The sequence below is a fragment of the Cnephaeus nilssonii genome (assembly GCF_951640355.1).
Source record: "Cnephaeus nilssonii genome assembly, chromosome: X".
NCBI classification, from domain to species: Eukaryota; Metazoa; Chordata; class Mammalia; order Chiroptera; family Vespertilionidae; genus Cnephaeus; species Cnephaeus nilssonii.
The window spans coordinates 127724093-127741631 of record NC_137071.1 but is presented as its reverse complement, the minus strand read 5'-3'; the positions used below and the strand labels follow the sequence as shown (position 1 = coordinate 127741631).

The 17539-nt window shown below is 44.1% G+C and overlaps 1 protein-coding gene across 5 annotated transcripts in view; it reads left to right on the top strand.

Moving 5' to 3' along the window:
- Positions 1–9210, top strand: part of JADE3 (jade family PHD finger 3) — a 102269-nt gene extending 93059 nt beyond the window's left edge. For all 5 annotated transcript variants that reach the window (XM_079764939.1, XM_079764938.1, XM_079764940.1 and 2 more), the window contains 3 exons: positions 1832–2302; positions 4112–4229; positions 6203–9210. In XM_079764939.1, the coding sequence (XP_079621065.1) occupies positions 1832–2302; positions 4112–4229; positions 6203–7086 (1473 nt within the window). In that variant the 3' untranslated portion in view covers positions 7087–9210. The remainder of the gene's footprint in view (positions 1–1831; positions 2303–4111; positions 4230–6202) is intronic.
- Positions 9211–17539: the final 8329 nt, after the last annotated feature.

Sequence of the window (17539 nt, the reverse complement as noted above, 5' to 3'; positions counted from 1 at the left end):
TGCATACTTGTTAACATAGAACATAACAGTATACATGCAAAGGAAGTGATCCAGTGGAGAGGAAAAACTACTGGAGCAAGGTTTTTCCATTGTCGAGAGAGAATGGGGTGAAGTGAGCAATGGAGTGGTGGCTTTAGGCAAGAGCAGGTAGTTCTTCCCAGGTGACAGGCTTGGAGACAGAGTGTGTAGGTGGATGTGCCGCTGGGAGTCTGCAGAAGTGCTCTTGCTCACTTGAACTTCCTCAGGCAGGAAGCAGGAGCAGCAGGTGAGAGTGAGGATGTGGGTGGGCCTCGAAGTGTGAGGAGAAAAGAAGTGTGAAATAGTTTTATAGTCCGTGTCAGTGCCAGGCTGCATTAAAGACCCTCCCCCAGGAGGGCCTGTGCATGTGTCCTGACCGGGAATCAAACCATGACCTCCTTCCTGGTTCATAGGTCAGCGCTCAGGAGAACTGGTGGCTGCTGTTGGAGCTAGAGTTTAGTGATCACGTTTTGAGAAAATTGTTCAGATGCCACCCATTTGTCTGTTCATGGATTATCGGGGATTAAGGGCAAGGATTTCTGAGGACATGTGCACCGGGCCCTTGTTGTTCCAGGCAGGCATCATCTCATGAATGCATAAAGAAATATCCCTACAGTAGACCATTATTTGGAGATTATTAATATTGCACATTGACGTTTAAAAACCACATGAATTCTGTTCAGTTATTACTAACCTGAGGGGTTCAAATCACTAACTTCTTCCACAAATTAGCTCATTTTTGTTGAACCAGACATGTGTTTTGTTTTCTTTCACTTGTTCAGATGAATGTTTTTGAGTACCTACTTGTTCAGTAGTTGATGGCAGTGCATAAGGAATGGCACAGCTTCTGGCCTTAAGCGCCATGGCCAGGGACTTGATATGTATTATACTATAGGTATAGTGTGGAAGTACCATTACAAAATATACTAGTGGCCTGATGCACAAATGAAGATTCATGCAAGAATGGGCTTCGTTCCCCTGGCTGCTGGCACCACCTTTGCTCTGGCTGGAGCCGCCTTTTCGCTCCGGCCCAGAGCCGCCTTTCTGCCTTCCCACACTGCCCAGAGGCCCAGAGCAGCTGGGGTGGTGCGGAACGCCTGTGTTGTCGCCATGGAGATGACGCAAGCGTCCCGCACTGTCCCTGGCCACTCGGTGCCTGTGTATGCAAATTAACCCACCATCTTCGTTGGGTTAATTTGCATACTCACTCCTGATTGGCTGGTGGGAGTCGTGAAGGTACGGTCAATTAGCATGTTACTCTTTAATTGATTTCAGAGAGGAAGGGAGAGAGAGATAGAAACATCAACGATAAGAGAGAATCATTGATCGGCTGCCTCCTGCAGGCCCCGACACTGGGCATCAAGCCCGCACCCGCAACCCAGGCATGTGCCCTGACCGGGAATCGAATCGTGACCTCCTGGTTCATAGGTAAATGCTCAACCACTGAGCTGTGCTGGCCAGGCAAAAGTACCATTATAGAAACATAGCATGTGGTAATGTGGGAGACAGACTAGGTATAGCATGACTCTTTACAGGGGCCAAGGAAGACATCTCAGAGAAACTTAGTGCTGCGGTAAGCCTTAAAGAGGAGTTTGAGATTCAGGGGGTGTTGGTTGTTTGCCTCTGTTTTTGCCATTTTCTGTAACAGCAGATTTCCTGGGGTACTTCCAAAGCCTCTGTCATGTTTAATTTAGGACCAGCTTTCCCCCTGTCTTCCCTTTGCTTCCCATGGGGTCTCAGTTTAGGCCCAGGGATACAGGGCTCCCTCTTTCCTCCCAGCCCCGCTGCCTTAACACCCCTTCTCTCCCTGTAGTGCTCGGTGAAGACCTGCACCACTGCCTTCCATGTCACCTGTGCCTTTGAGCACAACCTGGAGATGAAGACCATCCTCGACGAGGATGATGAAGTGAGATTTAAGTCTTTCTGCCTCAAGCACAGCCAAAGCAGGCAGAAACTCGGCGAGACCGAGTACCCCCTCTACTGGGCTGAAGAGCAGAGCCAGGCCAAAAGCGAGAAGACCAGCCTGCGGGCGCAGAAACTGCAGGAGCTGGAGGAGGAGTTCTATAAACTGGTCAAGGTGCAAGATGTGGCCACAGAGCTGGGGCTGCCCACACACACTGTGGACTTCATCTACAACTACTGGAAGCTGAAGCGGAAGAGTAACTTCAATAAGCCGTTATTTCCTCCGAGGGAGGATGAGGAGAAAGGCTTAGCGCAACCAAAAGCGGAAAGTATTCACACTCGCATGAGCATGTTCATGCATCTCCGGCAGGACCTGGAGCGGGTAAGGTGACCAGCTGTGACTGGTGTGTAGGCCTCCGTCCGCATAGAAATGGGGGTCCCACTTCCAGGTTTTGTTAAGGTCACCTCATTTATGGTGTGGGCTTCTGTGTCCTGATATTCTGATTTCATTGTGGCCCCCGACATTGGAATCTGTTTAAATTTTGGCAGGCACATTCGGGGAATTAGCCCTCAACTTATATCCTCTGTGAAATCTGAAACACATTCTCATTTGGTTCACTTTCTATTCACCATTGAGCCTAAATTGGCTCAGTTATGTTTTACTGACACACTTAAGAAGACTGCAAGCTGCCTAAGAAAGAATGAATTTTGGCCAGGAAAGTGCTAGATCAGAGTTTCTCAAACTCGGCACTGTTGACATTTGAGCTAGATAATTCTTTGTTGCAGGGGACTGTCCTTTGTTGTAGGAGACACTGTACAATGCTCAGCAGAATCCCTGCTCTCTACCCATTAGATGCTAGTAGCAACCCCCCATACCCAGCTGTGACAACCAAAAATGTGTCCACATAATTCCATTTAACTCATGATGTGTATCTACCAGGTATCTACTAAACTGGTACTACAGGGGTTCAAACATAAGCTAGGCTCTGTGTTTACCCTAGAGAATTTTAGAATCTATAACTAGAGGCCCAATGCACGAAGATTCGTGCAAGAATGGGCCTTCCTTCCCCTGGCTGCTGGCACCGCCTTCGCTCCGGCCGGAGCCACCTTTCTGCCTTCCCACGCTGTCCAGAGGCCCGGAGCGGCTGGGGCGGGACGGGATGCTTGCGTCGTCGCCATACGATGCGGCCGCTCGGCACCTGCGTATGCAAATTGCCCTGTCATCTTTGTTGGGTTAATTTGCATACTCACTCCTGATTGGCTGGTGGGTATCACAAAGGTACGGTCCATTTGTCTTTCTCTTTTATTAGTGTAGATAATAAAAGCATAATATGCTAATTAGACTGGCTATCCTTCCAGACGAAGCTGGGGCTGTGAGGGAAGCTGGTGCCAGCAGCCAGGGGCAGGAAGGCCTACTCTTGCACGAATTTCATGCATCGGGCCTCTAGTCCTGTATAATTATAGAGATGGCTTGGTTTTTTTCTCTGCTACCAGAATTTGGAAGGAAACTAATATAGTTGCCTCACTTTAAATTTTCACTCACATTTATAGCACTTGCTGTGTATAAATATTAAGTCATTTAGTCCTAACATGCCTATGAAGAAAGTGTTATTATTACCCCTACTTACCGATGAATAAATTGGGGTGCAGAAAGGTTGAGTACTTTGTCCAGGTGGGAGCGTGACACAATGAGGATTTCACCCTTACAGCTGTGAGCGAAAGGGTCACTCCCAGTGTCCTAGCAGACCTCTCTCCTGCTGGCCCAGCGCCATTAGAAAATTGTACTGGCTCCAGCATTGCCACTGTTCACCCAGCCACCTAAAGGGAAGGCTGAAATGTGAAATCATCATTCAGTCTTCCCACCTGCGTGTGCAGATAAACATGGAGCCCAGGACCCGGCAGGGAGAGGAGGTTTCCGGAGGCGGCCCTGAAACCTTTTGCTTGTGCTGCTGATTGACATGGGAACCGTGATCCCATGACTGGCTGTGCTGTGTGCATTGCTGGGGAGTGACCCTCGTGCAGCTTTTGGGTTGCGTCTTCTCTCCTCACCATCTCCTCCCCCCACCCCACCCCACCCCCCTCACTGCCAGCCCATCTGGCTTTAGTTGTCTAAATTTTAGCTAAACAGCTTGAATTGTCAGATTTGCATCGCATAACAAAGATCTCTTCTTGCTGGGGGTTGGGCTTTCAGGTCCGAAATCTGTGCTACATGATAACCAGACGAGAGAAGCTGAAGCTGTCATACAACAAAGCACAAGAACAGATCTTCGGTTTGCAAGTCCAGCTGCTTAACCAGGAAGCAGCCGAAGGTAACGTCTAAATCAAAGATATTCTAGAAAATGCACAGATTCTGGTTGCATCCCATTTCAACAGTTTAAACTGTATGACAATTGTTTCACTTAAAAAATCTTCTAAAATTCTTGTCCAGTATCTCATTTGTTCTAGTCCAACCCTGATATAACATGGCCCGTTTAGCTGTCACCTCATGACAGAAAATCCCAGGGTGGGGTTGAAGGAGTTGCATATCTAAGGCAGGTAATCTGGGCCCCAGACAGATATTAGGAGCCATTAGATGGAGCCATGAAATTATTTTGTAATTATTGGATTTATTTAGAAATCCAGAGGACAATATCTAATCCTAGTTTCCAGAAAACATTTCATTCCAGTGGTAGCCATCATAACAATAGTCTGTTAAAACAAATCCTTAGCTAGAAGTGAGGATATCTGGGTTCCTATCTATTTATTCACTGATACAGGGGTAGGCAAAAGAAGGTTAATAATAAATAATACAATAATTAATAAATAATATAAGAATAAGTTCTGTTTTGCATACTCACAACAGTAAACCTACTTTTGCCAACCCCTGTAGTAGCTGAGCACTTACTATGGACTAAGAACTGAGCTAGAAGATAATCAGCGAGACCGAATCCCTGCCTGCAGGGCACGCTGCCCATGAACGGGAGAGGCTGGTGAACATAATGACAGTGCCCTAGACCTGGGGGCTTGGCTGGAATGACGAGTCATGTTCAGTGACATGTGTAGCCTCCCTGACCTCATGTAACACAGAAGTTGGTGGCAGAGCTTGGGCAAGCAAGGGTCACTGAGCAGAGTGTGCAGAACCCAGCTCCTGCCAAGGGCCAGCCATAGAGCAAGAGAAACACCCAGAAATTAGGTGTCAGGTAGCTACGCATCAAGGGCTCGGGGTATTTTTTAGTATCGTGGGTCACAACAGAATGGTGCAGCAGGAAGCAGCAAGCTTCTTAGCCACAAGAGCACCATGACAGACAAGACAAGAAGAACCGAAAGAGAGCAGGGAGGAGCCCCTGCATGCTACATGCTGTTGGTCCCTAGACCATGTGGCTTCTGATTGGTGGGAGCCAGCCCCATAACTGCTTGTGGCATCAGCAGGTGGCAGCCCCTGGTAGAGAAGGGGCTATGAGTGTTCAACATGGACCCTTAGGGGACAAATTCTATCCATTGGGGCACCTAATAGCTGGCCTCTCTATACGACATTTTTGTGAGGCTACATGAAGATGGCAATAGGCAAAGGTCAAGTCCATATGCAAGAAGGAGTTGTCTGGTAGTACTCCAGAGTACTCAAAATCAGAGTGAGAGGAACACCTGTCCTGCAGATGACTGTACATGGCATGACCAGGTGACTGACTGCCAGCACTCCCCAGACTAAGCTTATTGCAAGCCATTGGCAGGAATGTCATGACTCTTTCCTGCCAGGACATAAAATACATAGGACCCACCCAGTACCATTTCTACTGGCGCCATGTTAAAACCTACACTCATGTGTTCTTCACCCACCAAAGCCTGTGCTGTGTTCCCGAGGGTTAATATTGGACCTGCTTCAGAACAGCCGGGAGATTGGAGGATGGCATCTGAAATGTTTAAGTTGAAGGCACCTGCTAAGTTCTGTGCAGTGCCCACACACAGGCACACACGTACAGATAGACAAAGAGGGAGGCCCTGTTTGTGTGCCATTGCCAGTGACCTTCTTGCAGGAATGGAAAGGGCACGGATGGGATGTAGGAGGCAGCACCCTAGTCCCTGTGATCCTTTTCCCGGCGGCGAGAGCAGAGGTGAGGTTGCTGAGTTTCCCCTGCCCCAAGCTCTAGGTCAGCTCCCCCCCGCGGCTATGCCATGATGTACATCCATGTCAAAGTCAGGTGCTTGTTCGACATTTGGAAAAGGGATATGTGAATGCACTCTGCCGTCAGCATGTACGTCGTTATTTGAATCAGTTGTTAAAATGAATCTTTCTTTTTGATCTCAGGACTTCCTTTGAAAAATGCACTAGAAACCTCATTGTTTTACCCACCACCGAGAATTACCTTAAAGTTAAAAATGCCCAGATCAGCCCCGGAAGACTGCAGAAACAGCTCCGCAGAGACTGATCATGGACCCCTCTCTCCTGACAGCAACTCCCCTGCTCACAGTCTGGGGAGCGCACAAGTGCCTCAGGAATCACTAGAAATGAGAGTGAAATCCCACCCGAGGCATGCAGTAGACAGCAGCAATCACGGTTTCCTGCCCAGTCTGGGCCTTTCTAGGAGCGAATCAAAGGATCCTAGTCCGGCTTGGATGGCTCCATCTCCGGAGTCCTATCAAGGGCAGTCACTGGGGAAACCCCTGGTCCTCCAAGCTGCCCTGCATGGACAGTCCTTAATTGGAAATGGGAAAAAGCATTCTCACTCCAAGTTTGCCAAATCCAATGGCCTGGAGAGCAGCTCCAGTGAAATGTCATGTGGCCAGGATTCCACGCTCAGCTCCCACCTGGCCAGTCAGGGCAGCTTTAGAAAACCTACCGTGGAACACTTCAGCCGGTCCTTTAAGGAGTCCACCAACAGGTGGGTGCGGACCACCGAAGGCCTCCAGTGCTATGGGAAGCCAACCAAGAATGTTAGCCCCAGGGAGCAGCTCTGGGGCAAGCAGCTTGCCAGGCGCTCTGCAGGGAAAGCTCCATATCAGGAAAACGATGGGTATTGCCCAGATCTGGAGCTGAGCGATTCAGAAGCAGAAAGTGATGGGAATAAAGAGAAAGTCAGGGTAAAGAGAGAGGGCTCAGGCAGGGAGAAGCCTCCCCGCGACTCTAAGCGGGATTGCCGTGGGAAAAGAAAGAAGACCTATCCCCTCTCCCACAGCTCAACGCAAAGGTGATTCACAACTTCCAAGAGCAACTCCATCTTTGCCTTTGCCTCGTGTGTTCTAGAGACCACCCCATACACCAAAAGGATTCTGGCATATGTTGGGGAGGCATTTGGGTGAAAAGAATAAAAATGTTTCCACAGTTAATTGTTTCTGAACCAGTTTCAAGTCTAGTTTGCATAAGCACATTGTGAGAATTGCAGATTGCCCCAGAGTTTTTTTTGCCAGAGACTATTGAGAACAGCTGGGCCCAGAGTATTTATTCAGTAAATACTTTAAGGCGGCTTTCCAGTTATATCAACATGGTGATGTGCATATGTATTAAGAATTCTTGCATTGTTAATACGTTTGCAAGAGACCGCGATTGTCAGACACTAAAACTACTTATCCTTTGAAGCTCCGGCATGGGGCTCCTAGAGCTCCTGTCTGTAGGAAGTTTCTAACTCGACTGGCATCTGCAAACCCTCAGGGAAAGACCAGGGACCAACATCTCAGATACTGTCACACCCACTGCCCTCTTCCTTTGCTCTGCACAAGGTTGAGTTCCTTTCAGAGGACCTTAATTTACCAGTTCAATACTACTAACGCGTCTGCGTGTCCAGTGTCCCTACACTTGCTCGTCAGGGACACACTTGTAACCATCTCACCCAGCTAACAAGCATAAAAAGCTAACTTGTGGATAGTGTTTACAAAAGTACTACTTCCGGGGGAAATGCTCTGATTCTCTCCGTGCGAAAGATCCCAGAGCCTCCCCCAAAGTGAGACCATTTCTGGGGGATTTGTACCAGGTCAGGGGTTTTGTGTTACTGTTTTCAAGTGAATTTGACTTAAATAAGTTTGGCTGATAGTTTTTTGTATACCTGCTTTAATGTTTATAAAAAATTTTATTGAGGTATAATTAAAATATAATAAAATGCACAGAGGTTAAGTATTCTTACCTGCTTTAATTTTGAAACAGATTTTTATTGTCAAACAATTTGAGAGCATGTGTTTAACACATGGATATAATTTAGCTTTGTACCAACTTTGAATCGGAATCAGTTTTCTAAACAAAAAGGCTGGAGCCATTTTTCAGGAGTTGCTTATATCGTGTTCCCAAACCATCAGCCTTGACTAATGTCTGGGAGAAAGAGAATAATTACATTTGGGGGAGGGAGACGCATGTCTGCTTCCCATCTGAAGAAAGGGAAAACATCACAATTTTCAAAATGTGAAGCCAACTATAATCCTCTGCTCCCTTTTCTTCTTAGCCTTAACTTAATATTCTCTTTCTTCTAGTTTGGGGAAGTATAATGGGAGTTTTCAGCCAAAAGAGGCCGCTTTAGAGTTTCAGCAGTCAAGGAGTCCAGCTGTAGTAGGTGCCACTCAGTAAGACAGGTCCCCTCAACGTGGGAAATGTGTCCGTTCCTCTCCCCACCTGTGTTCTTACAGCCTTGTTAATGGTTTTCTTTGCATTTGTTTTTGCCTCGTTTTCTGAAAACTTCTATATTTTGCCCAATCTTTGGTCATACCTTCAACATGTTTCTTTTGTGCCTGTGTACATGTATGAACATGCCCTAGCATGTATGGGAGGTGTTCTGTATTTTTGTTTGAATGGAAAGAGCTACGAATTATCCAAAGGAGGAATAGAATTTCTCCTATTTATGCACTAGGTTTCTGCGCGCCTTTTTTCTTCAGTTCTGGATAGATACTAATTTGACCCTTTCAGGGCAATGACATGATAATGGAGCTGTGTGGTAAACTCCTTCTGTTAGAGGCCAGTGCAGCAGCCTATATCTCATCATACCTCTTCATTATGAGAGAGTGGAAGGAAAGCAAACACTGAAAAAGTGCTTCAGCCAAAATTCCATACATAACGCCATTGGGAGAGTATTAACTAAAATCATTTCAGTCAGGGAAATAGAGTTGTAATATTTTTACAGGATTTTCCTAAACAAATGAAGGAGCCTTCAGTTGTGGACATTTCAGTTGCCCCAAAATGTATTCGCTACATTTTGCTGTTGTTTGAAGTATTACCTCTTAACCTTCTTTGTTCATTTTTTTCATTTTGTCTTATATAGTCCAGCTTTCCAAGATAAACTCAGTCTTTTTTCAAGTGTCACCTTTTTACCAATACTTTTTCATTAAATTATGAAAACTGCTAACTGCTGTCAGTGTGGTCATTTTTTATGTTCGTGTATGGGTTCTAGAAAATCTTACATATGTGCTTGTTATACTTAAAGAATCTTACTAAATAAAATAGATGGTGGGGGGAAAGGAAGGAGGAGGGATTTAATGTTTAGAAGTATAAATTCATGATTCATGTCAATCCCAGGGACCAAAGAGAATTCTGAGGACTTAGACTCTACCAGAAATCATGGGTTCATTAGGCTGATAAGACAAAACCTTAGGATTATCATGTAAAAATCACCAGGGAGTGCGTGGAGATGGAAGAGGGCATAGAAGGGATAAATGGTGATGGAAAAAAATAAAATAAAATTTTAAAAAATAAAAAGCACCAGGGAAACGGATCCTGTCTACAGTCACAAAGTTCAGAAGGCTTAGATCAGCCATCACTTGAATATGCACCTTTACAATATTCATTCTATTTGGAGTCATGTGAGTATATTAATGTTATAGGGGTTGTGTAATAGCATGGGACTTCAAGGCCATCATAAACATTTTCATTATGTTTAAAAACTGTACTTGCTAAAGATCATTTGAGAAATCACTAATGAGAATTAAAAAAGTATTTCTCTCCCCATTTCTCCCTCACTCCCACCTCCTTCCATTAATAGATTGCTTTTGATTCAGTAAATCATTAGGTCAAATGTTGGATAACTGAAACTACAAATACACCCTGTCATAGCCAACAAGAGCTTTGGGTTTATACTGATGTCTATTTCTCCAGTGGGAGGTTGAAGTTGTGCTAAGAGGGCATGAGTCAAGGAATGCGGATGGCTTCTGGAAACTAAACAAGTCAAAAAAACTAATTCTCTAAAGTATCCAGAAGGAATCCAGCCCTGCCTACACCATGATTTTACACTTCTGACTTCTAGGATTATAAGGGAATAAATTTGTGTTGTTTTAAGCCACTAAATTTGCAGTAATTTGTTAGAGCAGAAATAGGAAACTTATATACCTAGGCATAGAGCAAATGACCAATATTAAAAATGAGAGAAATGACATTGCTACAGATTATACAAATATTAAAAAAGATGTGAGAGCCCTAGTCGGTTTGGCTCAGTGGATGGAGCTTCAGCCTGTGGACTGAGGGGTCCCTGGTTTGTTTCTGGTCCAGGGCTCAATCCCCAGTGGGGGCGTGTAGGAGGCAGCCAATCAATGATTCTCATCACTGATGTTTCTATCCTCCCTCTCTGAAATCAATAAAAATATGTTTAAATATATATATGGGAATAGGAATATTATGAACAAACTAGAGGCTCAGTGCACAAATTCGTGCACAGGTGAGGTCCCTCGGCCTGACCAGCAATCGGGGCCAATCAGGGCAGCCGGCTCCGGATAGGGACCACGGGAGGTTGGCTGTGGGAGTGCACTGACCACCAGGGGGCAGCTCCTGCATTGAGCGTCTGCCCCCTGGTGGTCAGTGAGTGACATAGCGACTGGTCATAACACAGGCTTTTATATACATAGATTATGCCAGTGAATTTGACAATAAAGATGAAATAGGTAAATTTCTCAGAGACACAAACTACCAAAGCACATTCAGGAAGAAATAAGATAGCCCGGCCGATGTGGCTCAGTGATTGTCAACCCATGAACCAGGAGGTCATGGTTCTATTCCAGGTCAGGGCATATGCTCGGGTTTTGGGCTTGGTCCCCAGTGTGGGACGTGCAGAAGGCAGTGGACCAGTGATTCTCTATCATCGATGTTCCTATTTCTTCCTCTCCCTTCCTCTCTGAAATCAATACAAATATTATTTTTTTAAAGCATTTGACACAATTCAATATGCATTCCTGATAACAATGCTCAGCAAACTTAGAAGAGAACTTCCTGAACTCAATAAAGGACGTCTATGGAAAACCTGCAGCTGACATATGTAAGGGTCAAAGACAATACTTTCCCCCTAAGACCAGGAATAAGGCAAGAATGTCTACACTCACTACTCTTCTGTACTGGCATTTCTAGCCAGTCTAATAGGGAAAAAAAAGCATCCTGATTAGAAAAGAAGAATAAAACTTACTTTATTATCAGATGACATGGTTGTCAATGTAGAAAATCAAATGGAATTCACAAGAAAAGCTACCAGAACTAATAAATGAGTCTAGCAAGACTCGGGCTAAAAGGTCAATTTACAAAAGTCTGTTGTATTTTTATACTGGAAAGTAGCAATCAAATTGAAATTTTAAAAATAATACCATTTATTAAAGTACCAAAACATGTGAGATTCTTAGGAGAGATGTGAAAGACCTGTACAGTGACATCTTTAAAACATTGCTGAGAGAAATAGAAGACCTAAATAAGTGGGGAACTATACCATGTCCATGGATCATAAGACTCAATATTATTAAGAAGTCAATTATCCCCAAATTGGTCTATAGATTCAATGCAATTCCAATCACACCAGATTTATGGAGGGTTTGGGGGGAGGAGGTTGATTGGCAAATATTTAAAAATTCATGACCTAAGGTAGGCAAAGGACTTAAGGTAGGCAAACGTGTTTAGAATGAGGAGAATGAATCCAAGACTTACTATAAAGCTACAATCAGTAATCAAAACTGTTGAATTGTTGTAATGATAGACATACAGATCAATGGAACATAATGAATTCAGTAGATTCATACATATATGGGCAACTGATTTTCAACAAAAGTGCACAGCAATTTAGTGAAAAGAGGGTTGTCTTCCAAAAACTGGTGGAACAATTGGATACCCATGTATAAAAAATAAACAACTTCAATTCATACCTCACACCATATATAAAATTAAAATGGATCAAAGATTTAAATTTAAAACTATATAAAAATTCTAGATAAAAAGAAGAAAACCTTTAGGACCTTGGTTAGGCAAACATTTCTTACATATGACACCAAAAGCACTTTCCATAACAGCTCATATTGATAAGTGGAACTTCATCAAAATTAAAAACTGCTACTTTTTAAAAGACATTGCAAATGGGATGAAAGAGGAGTCACAGAATGGGGGGAAAGATTTGCAAGTCATTTATCTGATAAAGGACTGGTATCCAGAATATGTCAAGACTCACAATTTAAGAAAATACCTTTTAAAATGAGCAATTTCAATAGGCATGTTGGTGAAGACGTACAAATGGCAAATACATGAAAAGATGCTCAATACCATTAATCATTAGGGAAATGCAAATTAAAACCACAGTGAGACACCACTACACACCTATTAGAATAGCTGAAATTAAAAGACCATACCATAACTTGTTTATCATATCCAAGTGTTAGGCATTTGAGTTGTTTTCAGTTTCAGCTATCACAAACAAAGCTATTATGAATATTCATGTGCCACTCTTTATATAAGCACCAGTGGTCCGGTGCACAGATTCATGTACATTGAAAGGAAATTAGAAGAAATATTTTAATATCGCTATTCGCTCTTTCTCTATAATAGATGTGTCAACCAAATTCACCATCAACAATGACAGGTTGAAACACACATGTGCGATTGGCACCAGCGAGAGCTTGATATGTATCGCACATGCACGAGTCAACATTTATTTTTAAATTGCCAGTGCACATCATATGTATTGGCTGGTCAGACGGATGGATGGTCAGTCACTTAGCCTTTTATATATATAGATTTGCTTCTAAGATGTGGTATTTATATACCACAAGTGGAATACCTCTTAGTAATAAAAAGGAATAAACTACACACAGCAACATAGATGAATCTCAAAATAATTATGCTGAGTGAAAGCCAGGCAAAACTGTATAATTCCATGTGTATAAAAATCTAGGAAATGAAAATCTAGAGTGACAGATCAGTGGCTGCCTCGAAGTTCGCATGGAAGAGCCAAAGAAAGGGATAAAAAAAGGTCAAGAATGCCCGGCCTGTGTGGCTCAGTGGTTGAGCACTGACCTATGAACCAGGAGGTCATGGTAAATTCCTGGTCAAGGCACATGCCTGGGTTGCCGGTTTGATCCCCAGTAGGGGGTATGCAGGAGGCAGCCAATCAATGATTCTTTCTCATCATTGATGTTTCTCTCTCCCCCTCTCCCTTCCTCTCTGAAATCAATAAAAAAAATTTTTAAAAAAAGGTCAGGAGAAAACTTTGGGATATATTCATTATCTTGATGGTAGTAATGGTTTCAGGAATGTGTGCATATGTCAAAACTATTATTACTCTATGTATGTCAGTTTATTGTATGTCTATTATGAATCAATAAAGCTATTAAAATAAAACCTTAAAATGACTTCTTCAGTTATGTCTTTGTGTCCTTAAGAACTTTGTTTCATCAGCCCAGAATCAGGAGGTTCCATGCCGCCTCTGATAGGTAATGGTTGGCCTTCAGCCAGGCCCTAGAGACACAAGATTGCACAAGCACCATCCCTACGGCCCATGGAAGTTCTCACAGGGTTTTCTGAATCTAAAACTGCAACTCTCCTCTACTGAACACCTGCTTCCTTCATATTTTCCTGTTCTCATGTTCTCTACCTGGCATAATTTCTCTAGGGTCAGTCTGAAGTTACCATGGCCACATTGGAGAATGTTTGACATGGATGAGATTGTTACTTTAAGAGGTACCTTAGAACTAAAAGGGAAGAAACCCACATGAAGAGATTGGTTTTGTCTAAAATAGAAGTCCTGCCCTAGACGCTTTGGCTCAGTGGAGAGACTGAAGGGTCTCAGGTTTGATTCCTGGTCAAGGGCTGGTACCTGGGTTTCAGGCTCGGCTCGATCCCCATTTAAAAATACTGTCAGCACAATATTTTGGTTTGTACAAAACCAGGGTTAAGTTATTTAAACTGAATTTCCCACACTGGTTTTATGAGGTTAAGTTACTATTGTTTCCATAAATTCATGTGTGTGTATGAATATATATGAATACATATACATATGAACAGCTAAATGGAATAATAACATCTTTTTTGAAGAGTTTAATTTTATGAAATTTTTAAATTGCTACAAATCACACGGATTCATATGTTAGCTAAAATTGAAATTTCAAGGTCCTAATGGTAAACTAATTTTTTAAATATATTTTATTGATTTTTTACAGAGAGGAAGGGAGAAAGAGAGGGATAGAGGGTTAGAAACATCGACCATTTGCCTCCTGCACACCCCCTACTGGGGATGTGCCCACAACCAAGGTACATGCCCTTGACTAGAATCGAACCTGGGACCCTTCAGTCCGCAGGCCGACACTCTATCCACTGAACCAAACAGGTTAGGGCAATTTTTAAAGATTCTCAGTCATAGCAAAAGTTCGTTATCTTGGAATTAAGCTCTTTTCTTCTTTTCTCATAAGTAGAATAACTTTAAGACCTTCTATAAATGATTTGGTTAGTTAATAAGTAATCTTTGGATGCCTGGACAGTTTCTAAATAAGAAAGAAGAGCCCAGCTCAGTGGTTGAACATTGACCTATGAACCAGGAAGTCACGGTTCGATTCCCGATCAGGGCACATGCCCAGTTTCGGGCTCAATCCCCAGTGTGGGGTATACAGGAGGCAGCTTATCAATGATTCCCTCTCTCTCTCCCCCTCTCCTTTCCTCTCTGAAATCAATAAAATATATATTTAAAATAAGAGAGAAGATACAAAACACTGTCACAACGTAATTTTTTATTCTTATCTCTTAGAATGGTGCCATCCTTGTCATCCATAAATTTAGGAAAGTGCAGATAACTAATAGAATTCTAAAACCAAAATTGTCAAAGCTCTCAGAAACCCCTTCAAAATCCGTGGCCTAAAGTATTTTCCTTGAAGATAGAAACAGAGACAGTAAAGCATCAAACAGACTGTCAAATTACAGGGGGAAGGTTAGGGAGAGGTGGGGGAGATAAGAGATCAACCAAAGGACTTGTATGCATGCATATAAGCATAACCAATGGACACAAAACTCGGGGGGGTGAGGGCATGTATGGGTGTGGGGTCGGGGGGGACAATGGTAAGATATGTACACATATAATACCTCAATTAAAAAAAAAAGTATTTTCCTTGATGGCAATAAGATCTGTCCCATCTAGGATCCACAAGTTACCTCCTTCTGAGTTGATAATGAGTTACCTGGCACATTTGGAAAGTACTTCCAATTCTAGACTCTACCCTATTACAAGCTAATATGACTAATTATCACAGGAAACTCCTACAATTCCTCCAGCTTTATCACCAACAGGTATAAGCTGCATTTTTCAAACACTGACCCAAGCTGCCTCTGTCTTATCTCAAACCATGGAAAAGGCATCAGGTACTGCTAACGGCTGACACAGCAATAAAACTCCAAGGTACTGATACACGTGTTCATGTTTCCCAGCTCAAAAGATACACACTGAGTGGCCAGATGATGATGATCTCTGAATGCATAATAATCTGGCCACTCAGTGTACATCCTATAGAATAAAAGGCTAATATGCAAACTGTCCCCTCGACCAGGAGTTCGACCAGCAGGCAGGCCGGCCAACTGCCATGTCCCCTCCCCCTGGCCAGGCTGGCTGGACCCCACCCATGCACGAATTCATGCACCAGGCCTCTAATATATATACTAGAGGCCCAGTGCATGAAAATTCATGCACTCGGGGGGGGGGGGTGTCCCCTCAGCCTGGCCTGCAATCTCTCACAGCCTGGAAGCCCTCGGGGGATGCCCAGATGATAGCTTAGGCCCGCATGGGGAGTGGGCCTAAGCCACAGTCGGACATCCTGAGCGCTGTGGAGAAGGGAGAGTTTCCGGCCACCACCACTGCACTCACAGCCATCAGCCCAGCTTGTGGCTGAGCAGGGCTCCCTCTGTGGGAGCACACTGAATACCAGGGGGCAGCTCCTGCATTGAGTGTCTGCCCCCTGGTGTCAGTGCCCATCATAGCAACTGGTTGTTCCCGGTTGTTCCGGCGGGATCGGGCCTAAACGGGCAGTCGGACATCCCTCTCACAATCCAGGACTGCTGGATCCCAACCACTCGCTTGCCTGCCTGCCTGATTGCCCCTAACTGCTTCTGCCTGCCAGCCTGATCAATGCCTAACTGCTCCCCTGCTGGCCCGATTGCCCCTAAATTCCCTCCCCTGGCAGCCTGGTCACCCCTAACTGCCCTCCCCTGCAGGCCTGCCCCCTCCAACTGCCCTCCCCTGCAGGCCTGGGTTCCCCCCAACTGTCCTCCCCTGCAGGCCTGGTCCTCCCCAACTGCCCTCCCCTGCAGGCCTGGGTCCCCCCCCCAACTGTCCTCCCTTGCAGGCCTGGTTCCTCCCAACTGCCCTCCCCTTCTGGTCTGGTCTCCCCCAACTGCCCTCCTCTGCCAGCCCAGTCACCCCTAACTGCCCTCCCCTGCTGGCCTGATCACCCACAACTGCCTTCCCCTGCAGGCCATCTTGTGGTGGCCATCTTGTGTCCACATGGGGGCAGCCATCTATGACCACATGGGGGCGGCCATCTTGTGTGTTGGAGTGATGGTCAATTTGCATATTACTCTTTTATTAGATAGAATACTGAGTGGCCAGATTATTATGCGTTCAGAGATCATAATAATCTGGCCATTCAGTGTACATCACTTTATCCTGAATCCTGCACAGCCATTCTATTGGGACACTAAACAGGGTTCTTAGGAACCCTCCAGAAACTGCTGCCTGCCTAAATAAAGCCTTGTGCCTTTGTATATTGGTTTCCGGCCCTCCCTCTTTGGGAAATTAAAGGGGAGTTAGGATGCCATAATGACTGTGATTTGCATGTACTAAGGTGTACTAAGGGGTTTTAGGAGAGTGCAGATGGCAAGGAATGGGACACTAGATTGAGAGGTATAAAGAATGAGGAATACTGACCTTGGATTCGATACATTCAATAAAATGCACAAATCTTGCCCGGCTCGTGTGGCTCAGGAGTTGAGCTTTGACCTATGAACCAGGAGGTCATGATTTGATTCCCGATCAGGGCACATGCCTAGGTTGCAGGCTCCATCTCCAGTAGTGGGTGTGCAGGAGGCAGCCAATCCATGGTTCTCTCTCATCATTGATGTTTCTATCTCTCCCTCTCCCTTCCGCTCTGAAATCAATAAAAATATATTTTTTAAAAAGAAGAAGAAAGAAAATGGCTCAACTGGCTCTCTTCAGTCACTATGGATACTTTTATTTTTTTATTTTTTTAAATATGTTTTCATTTATTAATTTCATTTATCAATTTATTGTTAATAAGTTTTGTTAATAATTTATTGTTAATAAATATTGTTAATAAGTTTTCATTTATTAATTTCATTTATTAATTTCATTTATCAATTTTCTAAATAGCAATGAAAAAGACTTCTTAAAAAAGCAGGTCTAAACAATATAGGTCTTTCTTCTCCTTTGCTACA